The 14,933-nt window shown below is 38.0% G+C and overlaps 1 protein-coding gene across 2 annotated transcripts in view; it reads right to left on the reverse strand.

The window, feature by feature from the left end:
- The window catches only part of ephb1 (EPH receptor B1), a 288,997-nt gene that overhangs the window by 68,076 nt on the left and 205,988 nt on the right, over positions 1-14,933 (reverse strand). For both annotated transcript variants that reach the window (XM_030161328.1, XM_030161327.1), the window contains exon 7: positions 4,602-4,764. In XM_030161328.1, the coding sequence (XP_030017188.1) occupies positions 4,602-4,764 (163 nt within the window). The remainder of the gene's footprint in view (positions 1-4,601; positions 4,765-14,933) is intronic.

Genomic DNA, 14,933 nt, shown 5'->3' on the forward strand with positions numbered 1-14,933 from the left:
GTGCGGTGGGCGTAGGTGTGATTGCCGTCAGTTCTTTTGTATTTGCTGCTAATTGCCTTGATGAGTGTCGTGCTATGGCAGAGTGCCAACAGATGAACTATAAACACCAATTGTGTGAGAGAACATGAAGGGTGTGCGCGTACATATGTCTGTGTATGTGTTTAAGGGAAGAAGGATTTGCAGCCATGAGGGAGAGCAAAGAGGCCGTGACTGAGCCACTACATCTGCTCTGTACAGTTTAACAGTCACCTTCATCATCATTATTATCCTTCCCATCTTCCACTCACTGCCTCATTCATTGTTATCATCTACATTAAGACAATACAACTCCAAAATATCACTCCTGTATTTGATATATTACGGCAGAAACGCTATGGCAGACTTTACTTCCAGTAAGGAACAACAGAGCGGTATTTTGTCTCGTAAATGTTACACGTCTACAGGGGAACGTTGAATCAGTCATGCTGTGTTTATTTTTTGTTTTGACTACTTTTCAAGGCTGTAATGAACTAGTACAAATCACGGTCCCCCACTTAGGCTACACTGTAAAAAATGACTGTAGAATTAACACCAAAAAGTTGTAAAATTGCAACATAATAATGCAAAGTTGTTTATTTGAAAACATTTTTGTGTCAATGATTAAATCAAATATAGCTGTAGTTCTTACAGGAAGAGCATGTGAACAAAATCAGATTTGTATGTAGAAATGATGTATTTCTATTGTTTTTAGAAAATAAAACTTTAAATTGAAAAACAATGTGGTGCCGTTTAACCCTTTCATGTGCATGAATTATGAGAACCTTAATCAAGATTTTTTTTCCTGAGTGTTTTTATTCCTCTTTAGGCATGAAAAAAAAAACAATGTGATTGATTTTTTTTTTAATCAACCTGTTTTTCATGGAGTTACAAAAATGTCCACTCAGCTACACCATGAATTTTATTCTTGAAGCAAAGAAACATGTATTTAAAACCCAATATCGTAAAGTGATATGAAAACAATGAAGTGAAACCATGTTTAATGCAGCTAATCTGATGTTTTCTCACATTTTAACATATTCTAATACTAGTTATTACTCACTTCATGGAGATAATATGCAAAAAATAAATATTAACTATTGATTTCCACTCAAGAACAGCAAAGTTACAATAATGGTATGAATTGCAGTTTATGAGATGATGCATAAGTGTCCACTGTGTTGGTTGATATGGAACTAAAACAACAAAACCCATGAATATACAAAAGTAAAGCTTTAGAGTAACTGTCCACTATAGTGACCACTATGCATGAAAGGGTTAAACTGCAAGACCATACTGTTGAAACAGCCTATTTGCTTTTTTCTTCTCTATAAAAAAAGTTATATAAAATAGTAAACATTTGACAATTTAACATTTTAGACTTGTAAATTAATGGGTTGGTAGAGTTGGTAGAGCAGCTCGTCCAATAACCAAAGGGTTGGTGGTTCAAATCCTGGCTCCGACTGTCCATATGCCAACGTGTCCATGGAAGACACAGAACCCTAAATTGTTCCCAGTTGGACCTGGTGGATTTGGAAAGTGCTTTGGACACCATGAAGGTGGAGAAAATGCGTTAAATAAGTGCAGTCCATTTACCAGTTAAATCTACATGTTTAAAATGTTAAATCTACATGTTACTCTGTAAATATGTTTACAGTTGGAAGTGTTTTTTACAGTATTGTTCTGGAAACCACAGCTGCCAGTTTTTTTTCCATAAAAACAACAGGATTTTTTTTTTTTTTTTACAGTGTAACAATCCACTCCCCTTTTCATCACATACTGTTATTAACCCTGAAATGACTGCAATCTCTCTGGGCTTTACAGTACTCAGATTACTGTAACTCTGGAACTGTTTGCTCTATCCACAGAATTCAAACTACATCAGAAACCCAGGATCCTAAGCTTTCCGACACCTATATAACACTTCATGGCAGCAATGTGGGACTCTATTACAAGTAGAAAAGAACTGTTTCAGAGACTTCTGCACAGTGTGGTAAATGGTAAATGGACTGAACTTATATAGCACATTTTATACACCCTCATGGAGTCCATAACGCTTTACAAGGCCTCACATTCACCTATTCACACACACATTTACACACAAGTAGGCAGCTGCCCAAGGACACTTCGATATGTGAAAAGTCAGAGCCAGGATTCGAACCGCCAACCCTTTGGTCACTGGATGACCCGCTCTACCAACTGAGCCATAGTATAAAAAACACCTGGAAATAACAAAAAATATGAAGCTATAATATGAATATTGAATGTTCAAGACCAAAAGCATGTTTGAGTAGATGTAAAATAGTTGAAAGTTTATTTTAGCAATCTCAAGAAGTTTCGTTATGCACATTTACAGTTGTGTCTGATAATAAACATGCTAAAATGATAATTAATGGCCAGATATTGAAAGTTAAGGTCTTCCTGAAAACAAAGGTGCAAAAGAATTGGCAAAAAAGATACATTTTCTGACACTTTTATTCTGGGTTTCTGCAGGTATCTGCATATCTAATTTAATGCTTTTTAATGCCACTTTAAACAAATTTAATGCCTATGTCCAACTGCAGATACAGTTTTATATATACAGGGTGGGGAAGCAAAATTTACAATGAACATTTAGTTGTTTTTTCTCAGCAGGCACTACGTCAATTGTTTTGAAACCAAACATATATTGATGTCATAATCATACCTAACACTATTATCCATACCTTTTCAGAAACTTTTGCCCATATGAGTAATCAGGAAAGCAAACGTCAAAGAGTGTGTGATTTGCTGAATGCACTCGTCACACCAAAGGAGATTTCAAAAATAGTTGGAGTGTCCATAAAGACTGTTTATAATGTAAAGAAGAGAATGACTATGAGCAAAACTATTACGAGAAAGTCTGGAAGATACTATTAAAGAAGAATGGGAGAAGTTGTCACCTGAATATTTGAGGAACACTTGCGCAAGTTTCAGGAAGCGTGTGAAGGCAGTTATTGAGAAAGAAGGAGGACACATAGAATAAAAACATTTTCCATTATGTCAATTTTCTTGTGGCAAATAAATTCTCATGACTTTCAATAAACTAATTGGTCATACACTGTCTTTCAATCCCTGCCTCAAAATATTGTAAATTTTGCTTCCCCACCCTGTAGTTTTATGACGGTTTATCATCAACAGGCTTTAACCAAGTAACCACTTCTGCTGAAACTTGCTTTTTCCCATTTTTCCAACATTTGCTAATATTCCCTCTACTCTTTCGCCACTGCATGAGCGTGCTCACAACACATTGCATTCCAAGCATCCAGTGTTGTGACTTCATGCGTTGGCCATAAACGACAGCCAATTAAAGGGCTCCGCTTGTCAATCATCACTCTATACTTTTGATCAAAATTATTAAATGTTTATAAAATCTAAATATATCATGAACAACAATGCTTTTTTTTCCATCAAGTGTATTTAACTTTTAATGGCTCTGGACATTGAATTTAATGTCACTTAATGCCTTCATTTTCACAAAATCTATTTAATGACTTTTAATGCTTTTTAATGACCCCCATGAGCCCTGTTATTACAAAAAAAACATGAAAACACCTAGGCAGCCTGTTATAATGGCAGTCGTAAAAGGGTTAAAGCACAAATAAACCACAACCTAGTTAATTATAGTGTTGGCATTAGTGTTACAGAAATAAAAAGAATTCCAGTTGACAGAATTTAAAAGGTTCATTTTCAGGCTATGCCCAATCTTTTCAACAAGCATCATGTAAATCTGTGTTGTAGTTTTTGTGTAACCCTACTGACAGAGAGACAGGAGTGATCACATAACAGAGGTAAAGGGTCAGGAAATACAGTATACAAATCCTAGAAACTGAACTACAGTGGGGTGACTGTGGCTGTGGAGGTTGGGTGGGTCATCCACAAGCCACAATATCGGTGGTTCAATCCCTGTCCCCTCCTGTTATCACAACTTTGGGCAAGACACCGTAATGGCAAAGCTTCCACTGGTGTGAAAGAGTGAGTGCTGTAAAGCGTTTTGATTACCAGTAAGGTAGAAAATATCCCATATAAATGCAGTCAACTCCTTTGCGCTTTTACTTTTAAACATACTTCCACAACCCTGTCAGTGTAGCAGGTGTTCCAGCAGCCCCTGTTCAGCCCCTTCCCTCTGCAACAATCCCCCCCCCAATGACAAAAAATTAATCTCATCAACTACTAATCACAGCTATGCATCTGGGACAGCTCTCCAGCAACAGAAGGGCCGGGTGAAAAAACAATTAGCTAAGCATTTTGGATCAAGCACAGTTAGTTGCACAAACAAAAGACACTTGGTGTTGTACATATTTAAGGCACCCACACACACTCCAACCTGACAGTGAAGGAAATTAATTTAGCTGTAGAAATAGAGTGCAATCAAACATTACACCCCCACCCCACCCCCTTTTCTCTCTTACCCACTGATAATAATACAACAAACACAAATAAAGGGAAAAGTGTGAGAAAGAGTTTGGGTATAGGTTTGTGTGAACGAGATAAAGCGAGACAGAGACGAAGAGAGAGAGAGAGAGAGAAACAGAGAGAGACGTCTCTCCTGGCTCGGCGATCCTTACCATCTGTGAGGGTTTGGAAGCACATCTTGCTGCTATATTTGCCAAAACCAGCCACAGTCCGTGCCCGCACCTGTACCACGTAGACTGTACCTGGCCGGAGGCCCTCTACGTGTGCGGTGTTAGTTTGGCTTCGCAGGATGGTGGAGTTAATCTCTGCATGATCCTGAAAGGAGCACCAAACACAAGGAGCAGGTTATTTGACATCAGTTAATCATTTTGTGTTTGAAAAATGTAAAGTAAGAACAAACGTTAAATATCACTATGTTTCTGTTATTGGTGTCAAACTACGGAACGAGTTGAAGGATGAAGCGAAATTGTGTAGTTCACTGTCGAGTTTCAAAAAGACTTTAATTTGTCAAATTCTTAAGGGCTATGAAAAGAATATGATTTCAAAGTGACTTATGACACTGAATGTAGTATAATTTGTGTTTAAGTATTAATCTGCTGCAACTTCAGGTGTGGACTTGGAGTAAGGATATGAATAGGAGAAGCAGAAATAAGCCTCTGGCTTCAGCTTCTTCCTTTTTCAGTCACAAATTGTGTTAATTTTATGTTTGTTTGTTTGTTTTTTTTTAATATGTATGTGTTTTGTATTTAACTGAAATTTTGTATTTTTTGTGTTTTGTATTTAACTGAAATAAACATTCATTCATTCATTTAACACTGAAAAACAAAAAAACTGTTATTGCAGTAAAAGTCTGACAAGCATGTTCCGAAAACAGAATAAGGAAAGCGAACCACTTTAGGAGAAATTACCGTACTTTCCGGACTATAAGCCGCTACTTTTTTCTTGTTTTGAACCCTGTGGCTTATACAGCGATGCGGCTCAAATATAGATTTTTACAGGCTAACGGCCACCAGGGGGCGCTCTAACAGGAAGCGCAAAAGTGAGACAGACAGGTGGAAGAGGTGATGCGAAGAGGAGAAGTTTTAATCTTAACTTTAACAATCATTTTGCGTGTCATGCACAAACCCTCATCGTGGAAAACACATTAAGAAATGCATATTTTGCAGCTTTTAAGTTAAAACCAATCGATGTGTCTGTCTAAGAAGGAAATAGAGCTGCAGCACAGAAGTGCCACTGAGCAACAACGGAGGAGAGACGGAGCCTTTGAGGCTGTTCAACTCCAACACTGAAGAAGACGACTGCAGTGGTTTCAATGAGCAGAAGGAAGATGAAGATAGAGCTCAGTGACTTTTCTGGGTTTTTTGACCAGCCGTGTTTCTGCCTTTTTACTGCCGTGTTACAGGCACCGTTTGGAAAAAAGCAGTTAAGGTATGGAAATAAATATTTAAATAGTCTTTCTGTTTACCATCTTTCTGTGTAAATATCTCATGTCACCTGCGGCTGATAGTCAGGTGCGACTTATATTCCGGTGCGCCTTATAGCCCAGAAAGTACGGTAGTTGACGCAAAACAGACCTACAGGAAATGGGAAGTGTAATGGATTTCTGATAAACAACACTGACAGAGGATGTATAACAGTATAAAACCAAAAATCTCAGAAAAAACAGATATGGTAAACAGCTAGATTGTGGATAGAGATAATAGAGCAGAGGGTGGTGAGGATCAGAGCATTTAGACTCCAACAGCAGTGAAAGTTTATTTTCCTATGGATTTTAATAAGGCCAGCATGAACCTTAAATACACAGCACTGTAAAGACGCAAATACACATAGAATATCCAAATCACACATCTCACACGAGCATTAAGTATCTCATATTCAAACACTAACACACATACACAAAACGGTAATTAAAGGCAATAATTTCTAGCAAATTACAAAGAGCAATAGCAGCTTCTGAACAGTAATAGAATAACACTGAATATTTGTCTCTTCAGATGTGCTTTATGAGGCAGCTTAATTACTACAAGTAGTGCGAACATTACATCCCCTGTGTTTTTTTTTTTTTTGTCTGAAGTAGGTTGTTTATAAAATCTGACAGCAAACCAGTGCCACCCACAGAAAGGATTTCATTTATTTTTTTGTGTATGGAAATGCTATAAACACATTGCAGACAATACATTTGGTAATATGTGTGATGTTTCAATTCCCTCTCTTACAGTCCAGTTTTTATGTGCAGATATATAACATAAAAATAGAACTGTTCATGAATTAATGTTAGTGTATAGCCACCCTATATGTAAATGTATGTCTCAGACCATTCCCTTTAGATCCTGGAACTCTGTATTTCTCTCTCCAGCCTCAAGGCAGTCTGCTGCAGTGTAGTTTTGAGCTCGCTGGAGGTATCTGCTATGGGGGATCAGTAATTACTTAGGCCTGTCACCTTCCTATAACCCAGAGTGAATATGACAGCCAGAAAATAAGACTGCACCTACACTACACCCACCGCCGCAGACTGCTGATAGCCAGATGCAGACACACCATGGAGGAGGGGGTAGTTGAAAGTAAAGGGGAAAATTCCCTGTGTCAGGAAAACAGTATAAATAGAAGCAGGTTGTTTTTAAGACTTGGTCAACACACACTTGTTTAATGTTGGATTGTATCGTATAATACATGTGTGAGTGCTCTGAGAAAGTACAAACACAATATCTGAGCTGAGTCGTACAGTACTCAACGGAAAAAGTAGACAGGCGAGAAACAAGGAAGGGAAGGGAGGTAGGGAGGAGGAGGAGGAGGAGGAGGAGGATGAGAACGGAAGATGATGGCAGGAAGCGATAAGAAACTCGAGGCAGAGGCAACCCACATCGAAATCATTATCCAATCTGATTGGTGTAATTGAATCATTCCAGTTGCTCCGTCATTGAGCAGACGAGGTAAACACAGCTATGAAATCTGCCGCCCCACCAACTCCCCCACCAACATTATGATGTGTGCAATCACATTAGTTCTTATTGGACACTTTGGGCTTGATGAAGACAAATGCCGGGGCTTGGAAAGGGAGAGCAATGCACAGGCTTTCTATCTATCTGAGAGAGGAAAGAGATTCTTATAAATGGAATGCTGGATGTAACTGGTTTACAGACTTTAATCATTTCACAGAGCTTTCGCCCATCAGATCAAACGATCTGTCCAATGTGCTGCATACAAATAACTTCTGAATTCTGACTTTAAAGCACCAACCAAAGTAAGAAAACCCAACGCCTGTTAAGCCCAAGGCCATTTGTTTCCAGTTGGAATCATTTCGATGTAGCACAAAACAATGGAATAGCTAATAGCCGGAGTTTCATTCATATAAAACCAAGTTATGATCGAAAAACAGCAAAAATAAAACAAATTTCGCAATCATCACGTCATAATACAACCCTTATTTTTACTCTTCTTTGGCTCATTCAGTTAATTTTTAGCGGTACTCTTGTATCTGATTAGCGTTAGCTTAGCGAACCAAAATTTGTTGCACTAGCCGTTTGGTTTATATAATAGAATCTTTATTTTGTCAGTAGTAGTTTGTCACACACGTAAACATGCACCACACACTGAAATTTGTCTTCTGCCTTTAATCCACAGGTGTCAAACATGCAGCCCGGGGGCCAAATCCGGCCCTCCAAAGGGTCCAGTCCGGCCCTTGGGATGAATTTGTGAAATGCAAAAATTACACTAAGATATTAACAATCCTTTTAGTTCAGGTTCCACATTCAGACTAATTCAATCTTAAGTGTGTCAGACCAGTAAAATACTATCATAATAACATATAAATAACGACAACTTCAAATGTTTCTCTTTGTAAATATAAATATTTTCATGTATTTACACTAAAACAAAGTATAATTTTGAAAAAAAAAAAAAAAAAGTGAATAACCTGAAATGTCTTAAGGGAAGTAAGTACAATTTTAACAATATTCTGTCTGTTACTATAATGTTTTGTGTGTTTGTAGATCCACTGTTTATCTGTAAGTTATAATGTACATGTGTAAATGATAACCTGAGGCAGAATATTGTTAAAATTATACTTATTTTTTCAGTTTGTTCATATTATTCATATCTTTTGAAAGGATAGTTTGTAGATGTAAACCTTTTCATAATGTAAATTAACTTTTTTCACTCTAAAACATATAGAAAAGTTTGGAGTTGACAGTATTTATATATTATTACATTATTATTTCACTAGTCCTGCCCACTTCAGATCAAATTTAGCTGAATTTGGCCCGTGAACTAAAATGAATTTGACACCCCCGCTTTAACCCATCACTAGATCATGCATCACCCACACTGCATACTAGGAGCAGTGGGCTCGCCATGTCAGGTGCCTGGGCAGCAAATGGGAGGGTCAAGTGCCTTGCTCAAGGGCATATCAGCCAACAACTCTCCGCCAGTCCAGGGAATCAAACTGGCAATCCTTTGGTCACAAGCCGACTCTCCAGCCATGTAGGCCACAGCTGCACCCTCTGAAACTATTCATGACATGCACTGCTCTTGGACTGTTCGCTTGTTTCCGATATTTACTCATTTAAGTGCCTGTTTGGGTTGTGTTCTGTTGTCAGACAGCTGGTTTTGATGGGCTTTTAACTGACAGGGTTCTATTACATGGATGTATAGCATGGGTGGGCAATTAATTTTCTTATGGGGCCACATGAGAAACTTTGACAGACCTATACACTTGCAGCTCTTCTCAAAATATAAGTCTTTAAAAACAGTAAATGAACCAATACAATGATACAATGAAAATATGGAGCACATAATACAACTATTTAATGAATATACACAAAAACATTTTCAAAAATGTGCAAATCCAGCTCCACGTTAACTTTACATGAAACACAATAAATGCATCCAGCTTTGGTTTGTTTGCATTCTCAGTTCTTTTTTTTTTTTGTCTTTACCTCTGACTTCAGTGACGAAATACTCTATGTCTTATTAAAAACTCTGCATTCTGAATCAATCTTTAGTTTTTGGGGTTAGCTGACATCTTCATGAGCTGAAACTGACCAACAAACCAATCAGTGCATAAACCTTATGCTAAGTACACAAAGTATGTGCGGAAAAACGTTAATTTAGCAAATCCTTCAAAATAAAAGCAGTGCCATTGTATTGGTTGCATCTATTATGGATGATACATATTTGCATTGACTTTTAATTTGCCAGTGTCCTCATGCGGACCAGTTGGTGTCAGCCGCATGTGGCCCGCGGGCTGTACAATGCCCAGGTCTGATGTACAGGGGTTGGACAAAATAATGGAAACACCTTCACCTCAAGATGATAATGCCCCAATCCATACAGCTAGAATTGTTAAAGAATGGCATGAGGAACATTCTAATGAAGTTGAGCATCTCGTATGGCCGGCACAGTCCCCAGACCTCAACATTATTGAGCATTTATGGTCAGTTTTAGAGATTCAAGTAAGACGTCGATTTCCACCGCCATCGTCTTTAAAAGAGTTGGAGGGTATTCTAACTGAAGAATGGCTTAAAATTCCTTTGGAAACAATTCACAAGTTGTATGAATCAATACCTCGGAGAATTGAGGCTGTAATTGCCGCAAAAGGCGGACCTACACCATATTAAATTCTATTTTGTTGATTTTTTAAGGTGTTTCCATTATTTTGTCCAACCCCTATACAGGGTGGGGAAGCAAAATTTACAATATTTTGAGGCAGGGATTGAAAGACAGTGTATGACCAATTAGTTTATTGAAAGTCATGAGAAATTATTTGCCACAAGAAAATTTCCATAATAGAAAATGTTTTTATTCTATGTGTCCTCCTTCTTTTTCAGTAACTGCCTTCACACGCTTCCTGAAACCTGTGCAAGTGTTCCTCAAATATTCGGGTGACAACTTCTCCCATTCTTCTTTAATAGTATCTTCCAGACTTTCTCGTAATAGTTTTGCTCATAGTCATTCTCTTCTTTCCATTATAAACAGTCTTTATGGACACTCCAACTATTTTTGAAATCTCCTTTGGTGTGACGAGTGCATTCAGCAAATCACACACTCTTTGACGTTTGCTTTCCTGATTACTCATATGGGCAAAAGTTTCTGAAAAGGTATGGATAATAGTGTTAGGTATGATTATGACATCAATATATGTTTGGTTTCAAAACAATTGACGTAGTGCCTGCTGAGAAAAAAACAACTAAATGTTCATTGTAAATTTTGCTTCCCCACCCTGTATAGCATGTGTATATTGCTACAAGCATTACCATGGCAACACAAAGAAGAAACTTTGGCTGCCCTCTGTACATAGTGACCTATTCATCCAGGTTCAGGATTTGCATATTCTTGCCATCAGTCATTCAGCTTTTCTCAAGACCACACCCCCTTCTGTTGAGTTTGAATGGAGGACAGGTGAGCAGACAGATGGCAATGCTCCAATGGGGGGGAGGCGTCTCTTGAGGGAGCACCAACTAGGAATGGCCCTTTCACGCTGCCAGTCAAATGGGGATTATGAGACGCATACACACACACATACACACACATACACACCCACATCTGCCACTTAAAAATGAGCTGGCATTTGGCACTACAGTGACTTTGGGTAGCCAATAAAAGGCCATGCCAGGAGGGACTTCCAGCCATGAGAGGTCTTCTCCTGCTGCCAGTCAAATGGGGATTAGACGGACCGCACCCTAACTTGCTAAATCAAGATGCAGGTGGGAAAGCAGATGGCAGAGCAACCAATCAAAAACAATGCCAGGGGTGACAGACAGCAAACACCGCAGGGAGTTTGGTCTCTGATTCAATAAAATCATAAACACAAACTTATGGAAACTCCTAATGGGAAATGTTTACTGGTCAGATGGGAGGAAGAAAAATCACTTTCTGCTGGGAACTTATAATATTTTACATACAACGTTGTCCATAAAGTTGGAGTAAAATATTTGTACCCTTTCTCATGAAATGATTGTGACAATGTAATTTATTTGTGATAAAGTGTAACTTGGAATTAAGTCAGTGAATCCCAACCTTTTTTGGCTCGTGACCCCATTTTAACATCACAAATTTCTGGCGACCCCAGACATTAAAAAAGGAGTTTGTTTTTTGTGTTTTTTTGCTGAAATTAATTTGTTTTTGATCATGTAATAGTTTGCTGTACTATGTTGCAAATAAATGTTAACCTTAGATGACATTTAGGCTATATAATGTACACTACAAATCAAAAGTTAAGGATGTTTTTAATTTTTGGGCTATTTTTTTTCAGTTGGGATTCTTGCACTGCACTTTCAACTTTTTTGTGTTTAAATTGAATTGAAACATTTTTTTTATGATCAGACATAGTTTTATTTACAAATGGCAAAAATGACCAAAAAATGACAAAAAAAAAAGAAATATTCTTAACTTTTTGTTTGTAGAGATGGCCAGAATACAAAACTTCCTATCTGAAAAAATCACTTTTTTCAGGAAACAAAAAAAAAACGTTTAGTTTTATTATAGTATGGTCTTTGTTAAAGATATCCAAGCATATTCTACTGTTCTCAGACTCTCTTTCTATATTACGTGTTAACAATACATACTAGGTATATATGCCTCCCAAAGTGCAGTCCATTTAATGTGAAAACTCAAAATCTAAAAATTTGCAGATAGGAGGTTTTGTTTTTTGGCCATCAAAATTAACCTTTTTGGTGTCTGCTTCTCAGTTTCTCTTTCTCTTCTCTCTTAGATGTCTTAGCGGGGCCAGGTGGGTGAAGAAATCTTTTCATTCTCTGTCTGGTCTGGTTTTCTGACTGCGACTGTGTCCGGGCAGGTCGAAGCGTAGTAACGCACGCAGTCACATGATCGGGTCAATAAAGATATGCCTTCAGATATTATATCCTGCATTTTAGTTGAACTTGATTTTTATTAGGAAAAGTGTGTTGTGTTTTAATTATAATGAAATTTATATTGAATCATTAACAAATACTTTTTATTAGTTTTTTTTTTTTTTTTTTTATCAATTACTAGAAATTTCAAGCGACCCCACATGGGGGTTGAAAAACACTGCATTAAGTAATCTTTGTACCAGGTCAAAGGTGATTACTGATGTGTATAAATAGGAATAAAAAGAGGAATGTGTCTGAAAACCAAATTCCAACTTTATGTGCAACAGTGTACATGACTATATTTACAGTGCTAAATTTGAAGTAGTTGATCCATATTGCTGAGAACTTGGCTTATTTATTCATCTGTTGCAATTTTCTTTTTCAATTTTCTATCAATTGCTATTGCAGCAGCAGGGCAAGGAGGGGAGTTCGCTCTCAAAATTTTTCTTCTGTCACTTTCTGACATTTTCCCTCCTTTCCGGCATTTTTTGAGTGAGTTATTTAATAAGGAATCATTATTCCTGTGGCCCAGTAAAGGCCACCAAGATATTATACGCTATATTGGACAATAAAAACCAGACTGACTTGACTTGACATGATGTATATGTGTGTGTGTTGGGAGTGTGTGGGTGAGTGGATGCAAGAAAGAGCGAGTGGGTGGATGGGTGTTTTGTGTCAGTTTTTTTCAAGAATGCCAACCACAAAAATGGACAGGATGGCCACCTGGCACAACGACGGACATGGTGGGATACCATGTGTCCTCTCACTCAAATGCACACTTGCAAATGTACACACACACACACACACACATAAAGGGAAATGGGAAGGGAGAATATATCAGGGTGGAAATTCTAATATGTTTGTCAAGTGGAAGTGAAGAAAGGAAATCTCTTCTATTAATGTTCCTTATTAAAATGTATTGCCCCAGGTAAAAACGAGGGAATATATGTGCGCACGTTTTAAATCTTCTAGACTAGATTGGTTTTATTACCAAATGCAAATAATTACAGTTACCTCATGAATTCTAATCTCAAAAAGAAAAAGTTAATTATTTTTTGCGTTAAAATAAAATGCTGATAAAATCTGGTATTAAAGGCCATTAAAGTCTCTGTGATAGTTTCTTTATTTGTCTTAATTGCTTCATGAAACACACAAGAAAAAAAAAAAAAAACTCTTGCAGTGTCAGAAGAAATGGTATCGCCGTATGAGGAGAATAAAAGGAGTTTCTTCTCATTGTAATTCGGCAAAGTCAACACAGCGAGCATGGCAAGAGAAGGAAAGGTCAGAAGGATCATCTTAACTTCAGTGAATATGAATGTTAATATTTTTGCTTGCAGTTTGTTTGTTCAGTTTTTTTTTTTTGTTTTGTTTTGTTTTGTTTTGCTGCTACCTTCTTTAGGGATGACTCTTAGTGTGCATTCAATTCACCAGGAGACTATCAAGGAGGCAAGGAGTGGATGGGGTAGAAAAGAATCTGAAGGAGGAAATGGGAATACTCCAGCTGGGGGACCGAGGGAGTGCAGCACAAGTTTAGGTCTTCACAGGTTCCATTAAAAATCTAAACTTGTCTATACAACATCTGTGCAAAGGTGTTGTGTCGACTCTGAAGGCTGGCGGGGGGGGGGGGGGGGGGGGAGAGAATAATAAATACTTTCTGCTGGCATCTCTTCTGAAGAATTGTTAATTTCATGTAAAGCACAAGGGAGATTTTAGGGTGCCAAAAAAGCAGATGGCGCCACGGTCAGTTTACCGCAGATCCGGGTGACGTGCGGTAAACCTGTATTTGTTCTTGAACGTCTCTCATTGCTTCATGACAGTGCTGCTGACATACAGAACGGCCACACCTGAACTACCGCTGACATTCTTGCTCTCTGTCTCTAACACCCACATACACACACTCCATGTCTCTGACGCCAACACACACAGCGCCATCAGTAACCAGAGCCAGTGGCTGTTCTCCTCCAGCCTTAATGGAGGGCCTGACCTCCGCTATGCTGAGTTATTTCCACCCTCGCCAAAATTTTCAGGCAACCGGAGGAAAAGAGGTAGGAGAAAAATAGGGAGAATGACAGCATGAGATTTTTTACTTTTCCTCTGTAAACCTTTAATTCATTTCATCTTGCTTCCCAATTTGCAGGGTCCCAGGACCACTTACTCTATAATGAGACGGCAGGTTGAGAAAGGGAATGAAGCCTGTTGAGACAGCAGCCTTTAGCACTTATCACAGCTTTTAAATGAACCCTTCAAAATGCAGTCTTCCTGAGTTATTACCATTTCCTTCCGGCTTCGAATATAGGCTAAACCATTATTGTAAAGGAAAGACTGTGTTTTATTACCCCCCCTCACCCCCCACCTGAAGGGGAGGCAAGGGGTATTGTTTTTGGTTCGGTTTGTTAGTTTCTTTGTTTGTTAACACTTAAGCAGCAAAACTATTGGTTGAATTCATACTAAATTTGGTTTATAGATTGCAAGTGACCCAGAATAGATGTGATTACATTTTGGGAAAAGTAGGTCAAAGTTTAAATTTTTTATGAATTTTTAAAATCTTTTTTCCCCCCATTTACTTATAATGGGCGAAATTTCAAATGTCTATACCAACATCAATTTTGTTTCAATTTACTTCAAACTGGGCACATA

Source organism: Sphaeramia orbicularis, chromosome 17 (assembly GCF_902148855.1).
Source record: "Sphaeramia orbicularis chromosome 17, fSphaOr1.1, whole genome shotgun sequence".
NCBI classification, from domain to species: Eukaryota; Metazoa; Chordata; class Actinopteri; order Kurtiformes; family Apogonidae; genus Sphaeramia; species Sphaeramia orbicularis.